At 39.0% G+C, this 7,165-nt stretch overlaps 1 protein-coding gene across 1 annotated transcript in view; it reads left to right on the forward strand.

The window, feature by feature from the left end:
• The first annotated feature begins 1,974 nt into the window (after window positions 1-1,974).
• The window catches only part of LOC104465212 (receptor-type tyrosine-protein phosphatase O-like), a 22,412-nt gene continuing 17,221 nt past the window's right edge, over window positions 1,975-7,165 (forward strand). The window contains exon 1 of the mRNA XM_010078171.1: window positions 1,975-2,260. Within this exon, the coding sequence (XP_010076473.1) occupies window positions 2,221-2,260 (40 nt within the window). The 5' untranslated portion in view covers window positions 1,975-2,220. The remainder of the gene's footprint in view (window positions 2,261-7,165) is intronic.

Genomic DNA, 7,165 nt, shown 5'->3' on the forward strand with positions numbered 1-7,165 from the left:
GAGCCAGTCCATGGGTGTCTTCCTTCTCCTTTCTTCTCACGTCAGAAGAGCTGAAGTGGGAATCATTACACATTTTCTTAGTGCAGGGAGAATGGGGAGGAAGAAGGATAAGAGAACCTCTGTTTGTTTTTGACCAGTTCTAAATATAATCCCCAGTTAAAGTTTTGAATCTGTGTGGATCCAAATGCTGGATCAGGATTTAAGGCAAAATACAAACACTTGAAATGTGGTATTTTCATCTACTCGAGGGAAAGCCTGTTGAATTCAGCTGAGGCTAAGGAAAACACACGGAAGCTTTTGCATAATTGTAGTCTCACATTGTAAAACTTTTGGAGCAATTGCTCTGCCATCTGTGAAAAATTACCCAGACTTCCACACCAAAGTATTCATCCATTGAAAACATTGGCTAATATTATTTTAGTGACTTAGAAGCCATTTTTTAAAAGACTAATCAAAGCAAACCTTAAAGCAGCAGCTGAGTTGCACTGCCTCTATTTTTAATCTCAAGCTTGAAGCTGTCTAGACTCGTTATCCTATCTGGATTGGATTTATATGCTTGTTACCTTGTTCTCATATTAAGTCAGATGAGTCTGTTTGCTTAGGTCGTTTCTTCTCAAGCCTATAGTTTTGCCTATAGGGTGACATGACCTTAGATACATTGTGAAATCTCAAACTCCGATGATAAAAGCATACATATATGTGAAGGAAGACTACTGTTATTTAAAATCTTACAGTCCTAGAACCAATTCTTTGTTCTTGTGATTTCTTTAGTTGTTTTTTTGAATGCCAGGTGTTGACAACACCATATGCGTGGACTCCAAATAGGGAGCCTGGCTCCTGCAGCATAAATCCAAAAAAGATTATTCTCATGGAAGAATTCACTCCCGCTAAACAAAACTACAAGACGATAGGAGGCAGCCAAGCTACTCGAATTAATCTTTGAAAGAAGTGTCTAGTTCTTTGGTACAGGAACAACTTGACTAAGTTCCAAACTAGCTATGCCTACCTTGCCCTCCAAATAGAGCTCTCAGCCTGTGAAATATGAAGGAGAAAAAGTACTGTGGAGCTAGGAATTGAACATATCAGATATTACAGTTTTCACTGGGGGTAAAAAAAATTTCTAAGCAGCAATAAACAAAGAGGCAACTCTTAATGTAAGCTTGAACTTTTCCTTTTCCTTAATTACCATGAATCTGTCTTGAAATTCCTGTAGAGAACAAGTGCTTCTTGCTGACAGCTGGTTTGCAATTAATAAAAAGGAAAGTGTTTTCAGCTGGCAATGACTTAACGTGCTCATGATGTATGAAAACAAGGTTAAATTACTCCTTTCTCTCTACTACTAATAAAAGAAATATTGAAAATGAAATGCTGTAGCTTGGGATATGAAAAGTGCCAACCAAAGCCATGGGCATAGTTCTGAGAGTTGTTTATCAGCTGGTACTTGCTGGAACGAGCATATTTGGAAAAGCTTACTCAGTGCCAAAAATTATTCTTCAGTTGCAGGCTTATTGCATTGCATTGAAGAATATATGACCCTGTTTCTGCAAGATAAGAGAGTCTTGATTTAATAATCTCTTTTCGAAGATTTAAATGACTTACACTTTGTGGCTTTATTGGAAATCCTCTTGCCCCTGATACCCTTTTTAATCTCATCCTTCTTCTGCTCTGCTCCACCTTCCATCAGAAAAGAATGTCAGAGGCTTTATTCCTTGGGATGTAAGGGATGGAGTAGCCAGAGCATCAGAAAACATATGGCAGGAACCAGCCTCCACTGCAGAGAGACTGGCCTGACAATAAGATGCCTCTAGACTTTGGCTGACTATGAATTGTTTTCTGAAATAATTGCTACTGTTCGATGTTAATTCTCTTGCAGAATATGAAATGTAACTTTATTGCAAACATGAGTATCCTATGAATACCAAAGGAAATGGGTAAAAGTGAAATAATAGATTTTACTTCAGCAAAGTCTTTATTCTTGTCTTGTAGAATGCAGAACCTTTCCATGTTACTGTCCGAGAAGACAATTGTATCATTGTCTCCCTGGAAGCATCTGATGTGGTGAGCTCATCCTCTGTATATGTTGTGAAGATAGCTGGAGAATCCAAGAACTACTTTTTCCAGTTCGAAGAATTCAATAGCACTTTACCTGCCCCTGTGGTTTTTAATGCCAAATACCATGGCTTATATTACATAGTAACTCTGTTGGTAGTGAACTCAAATATGGTTTCCAAGTCAGCAAGATCAATCACTGTGTTAACCAGTAAGTAACACCTTATTCTTTTTAAATTTTGTTTCTTCTGTTTGTCTGTGTTTTTTTTCCCCAGAAGTTTTTGTGGAGAAGGTTGGGTGGGTTTTTTTGTTTGTTTGTTTTCAGGAGGTCCTCCTTGGGTGTAGGATGCATCCCTGTGTAAGAACAGTGGGGAATATGTGTTGACAAGGCTTGTGAGTGAAAATTCACAAGGTCTGGGCGAGAAGAAAGGGATAGCTGTGTATTTCCCCCAGGTGACCCTTCCTGAACACTGGAGAGGTTTAACATACTGAAATAAGTGATGGATGAACCTCCTTTCCAGACATTCATCCTAAACCCTTTGAACCAGGAGTTCTGAAAATCTAGTAAAAGGCATAAAAAGCATTGACTGATGTTTCGGTGTAAGCACTCCTGTTACATGGTGAGGTGTATTCTATTTTAAATGCTATAACAATGTTCTTTGATTGTTAATATATTGAAGCAGTACTAAACCTGGAAAGCAGACAGTAGTCACCAAAACCATGTGTTTCAGCCAGTACAGCTGAAGGTTTTGTGATGGAGACCATACTAGTAGTAGTCTGTCTCTTACTACCTCCAGGTGCATTGATCTTAGGGAAGAGGTGCGATTTTGTTTCCTCTGTCATTATGTAAAGCACTACAGATTTCAGTGTGATTCCTGTCATATTTCTAGCTCTGCTGTTGCTCCAGAACTGTTTCCAGGTGCCAACCTGAAAACAATTTGTAGAATATAAAATGATTTCTTCATCTGGAAGACAGATTCAAGAAAAGATAGACAAAAAAAAAAAAATATTTGGATGGAGCAAAACCAATTTCCAGATGGGTTTGTTGTGGGTTTTTTTTTTGCTAAATGACACCTTAGAATCTATGGACAGTTTTAATAGGCTTGCAGATGAGGAGTGGCTATGATTTAGTGTACTTAAATTATTCTGTCAATGAGGAATGCTATCTACTGTAATAACATTCAAAGTGTTATTACAGTAGCCTCATATTTCACTGAGTGAGGTGCTTGAAATTTAGGAGTAACCAGATTTTGTGTCATCTATACATTCTTCAGCCCTCCTTTGTGTGCTCAAGTTGTGCCCTGATGAGGACAACCATGAAGGGTGCTATGGGAAAATAATGGAGTTGGGTAGTGCAAGTATTTCACAAGGCATATGTGCAAGAACAACTATGTGTAGTGGACAATTTAAGGGTTCATAGGCAGCCTGAATTTCCTTTTCTTTGACTGCTTTAACCTTGAAGGCAAAGTAATAATTCTAATCCAATTTCCTATTTTATGGTTTGCTTGGGTTTTTTTTAAAGAAAATAATGGAAGCGTCAGCTGTCATATACAACTGAACAAATGGTTCACCATGCACTTCCAGTGGGTTTTGAATGTTGTGCTTGCAGTTGTGCAGCAGAGCTCATTGCTGTTTGATTTCCAGAGCCCACAAGGGTCACTGGTAGCAGGGGTAGGTGTGATCCAGGATGGCAGATGGAGAACACACTCCTGTGCAGGGGATCTCTGAAGGAAGAAGGGAGCCAGTGGCACACAGCCCATCAAAGTCAGCCCCTGGACTTCCCATTTCTGGCTCAGGGGTTTCCACAAGGGTTTCCTGAAAGAGCGCCTGAGGCTGACGGCTACAAGGGGCATATAGCCCACATCGCTCTCACTCCTCCAAGGCATGATGGTGTCCTTTCCGATGGACAGGAGCCCACCCCTTTTCACCACCTGTCTTACATGGGTGTGCTGGCAGCATCTCCGGGTCTCCTGCTGTGGCCTCTGCTGTTCACCCAGACCTTGGAAGGACCAGTGATTTTGGCAGTTGGCCAGTGCTGCTTGAAGAACTATAACAAGAAGGCAACAGCAAATTTCACTGGTTTTGTCTCAACAGAAAGACAACCTGGTTCATGGAAAAGAAAGGGCATTTTTGCAGGCAGTGTTGAAGGATGCTGTACTGAGCACTAGAAGTGTGCTCTAAATTGTGAGCTGTGCAAGGGAAAGGGTCCAATCTCCTTCCTAATGTTTTCTGTTAGGCAATCGGATGAGTGCTAGCTCTCATGTAGCAACCTCAGCTACTAACATAGCTCATCTTTCTGAGCACAAGGCTACAGAAATGAAAGTAAATTTGGAATGGAAAGACAGTGTAGCAGGCTGGGCTTTTAAAGGTATATTTCAGTACAGTGCTTTTGGGAAGAGATCCTAAAATTCATGTGGTGACCATTGGCCTCTTCTGCAAAACTGCATTAGATGATAATTGGTTTTAGTTTTCTTTTTTTCATTTTTCCTTTTATTGGTATTGTCCACTGCCTGTTTTACATCATTTTCTGACTATTAATTAACTTGATTGTTTTGGCAGACAATAATTAGGACAGATTCGTATTTTAATTCATGCCATGTGCTCTTTCTGCCTGGTTAACATCCTTAGTTGTTTTTAACCATGCAAAGACATATAACTATCTAATTTATTCCGTCTATATCTTGCACATGAAAAAATAGCACATTGCAACTAGCTTCCAGGACCAAATTAATTCTTCTTCTAATTTCATTGGTATCAGGAGAGCTTTACCGGTTGCAGATTGGCCCCATTCATTAGGGTGCCACAAGATAAATCAAGCAGGATAGCCAGTGATGCCAATGTGATTATTCCCAAAGGTGTACTTTGACATTTCACAATAGATTTCTGGGGTTTCCTGATGTCTGCAAAGGAGTCAGTGCAGGGAGATGGAGATTTTCAGCTTGGCCATATGCTGGAGATCTGGGTTTCACACGGAGCAGTGTGTATCCAAATTGTGCATGTCAAAATGAGAACAAGGTCGTTCAAAGAGATTGCCTACTTAGAAATTCAGTGAGAGTCGTGAAAGACCTCTGCTTTCCGATGGTATATCTTGATGACATTTCCTTTTTCCTGTTCACATCCCTCAGCAATGTGCTGCTTCTCAGCATATTGGCAAGAAAAAGGTATGTCTCTTCACAGGGTGAAACTTCATTCCACTTAAGTCAACTTTTTTTAAGTAAACTTTTGTTTTGCCCCTCAAAGGTTTCTGTCTAGGAAAAAAAAATATTCCTCTCCTCGAGAGAAAGATGTTTTAAAAGCTAACAAAATATATATATTATAAATTATATATATGTATATATAGTTATATAGTGTAAATGTGTAAATATAAATATATATACATATATGTGTGCATAAATGTGTACATATAAAATATAAAATGTTTATAAACATATATGCACGTATATATACTGTCATTTGAGCCTTCTGTTGTTAACTTGGGCCATCTCTATAAGATGGAACAGTTTATTTTCTACTTGTCTCTGACTGGAATCATGTCAGGGCTTTCTCATGTTAATCAAAACACTACAAACTATAGTTTCCTTTTTCAGGTTCTGTAGTCCAGATTGTTGTAATGCAAAGTATAGCTATTTGTTGCACTATTTCTTCTCAGAGCTCAAGGGTTTTGTCAGCTTGAGCACAATCCACATGCTTGCATTGATTGCTTCCTGAGCTGGGATGTTAGAAGCAGGGGATGAGCAGGACACATTCAACTCTTAGGCAGGAAACCTGTAAAATAGAATTTAAGAGCAAAATAGCACTTTTTCTTCAGATTCTGTGGCAAAGCTGTGTTCAGCAAATTGGACTCAGTACTTCACTGAAGGAGAAAGCATTAACTGGAAACCTGACCACTTATTATTAAAGATCCTTGGGATGGTTTTCACAAGAAAGGTGTGTGAATCTTGCTGTCCTGGCCAGATTCCTCTGGGTGCAATACTGTTGTGCCTATCAAAATGACCTTCATTTCAGTTTTCAGTCTGGGCAAGGTTAGAAGTAGTGCTAGTATCTGACACAATCATCTCAGGCCTGCTTTCTTCTGCTCTTGGAATTTTGGCTTTTCAACAGGAGTGAAGTGACTCCAGAATTTACATAATTAATTTAGCACTTTGCAATATTTGAAAGAAAGTTCCACCTTATTACTAATGGGTTTTAAAGTAGTTTGTGAGAGAAATAAAGAGCATGGATGTAAAATCAGTGACTAAAATTCTCATTTGTTCTTCATTTTCCCAGCTTGAAGCCTTGTTTTATTCTTCCCCGGGTGACTCATACCCATATAGCCTTTTTTTTTTTCATATTCACTGTCAATTTTTGTTGTGAAGGAAAGAATGTACATTTCAAGGAATGGGGAAAGCAGTACATTGCAAAGCTATTGTGTGCTGTAGGAAAGATGTATCTCTGATGGGAATTGGAGAAATCAGGATCTCGGGATCTCTGAGGGTAATTAAGAGCAGCTCTGCCTGACTTTTATTTTAGCTTGTGATTAGGAGTTTTGAGTGGTAAATGTCTCATTGTTTCAAAAGCCGATGATTCCTTACATAAATCACTGTAAAATATATTCCCTTTAGGGAGAGTTCTGCCTCTGTGTCTTCTGCAAAAAATATTCTCCTCAAGAGACCAGCAGGCCTTCTGCCTGGGACTCTGGTCTCTTCAGCTCTCTAAAAGTAATTGGCATTAGACCTAGTTAATGCCCAGTTGTCATTGTGCCAGATGCTGCAGGAAGTGATTCAGCAGGTCGAATCCTTTCCTCTGGCTCATTAATGGATCGGAGCTGTTGAAGTAGGAGCTTCAGCTTGTGTTGTCTTTTTATTTGTCATTTTATGTGGGCATCTAGAAATTGCAATATGTACCATCAGATATTACCATCACTTACATTCCCCTTTCTTAAGCAATTGCACATGGTATCCCCTATTACATATAATAAACTTAAACATTATGTTCCTAAAATATTATACAGCAGCTGTTTAATCTCAAAAATGCTTGATATTTAGCAAGAGATAAAATGATCCCTAAAGCTTATGGCATAATGGAAGCTTTGTCGTGTCTATGTTTTACTCACAGTAACCAAATAGATATGGAAAGA

The sequence above is a fragment of the Pterocles gutturalis genome, unplaced genomic scaffold, assembly GCF_000699245.1.
Source record: "Pterocles gutturalis isolate BGI_N339 unplaced genomic scaffold, ASM69924v1 scaffold3386, whole genome shotgun sequence".
In the NCBI taxonomy this organism is placed as follows: Eukaryota; Metazoa; Chordata; class Aves; order Pterocliformes; family Pteroclidae; genus Pterocles; species Pterocles gutturalis.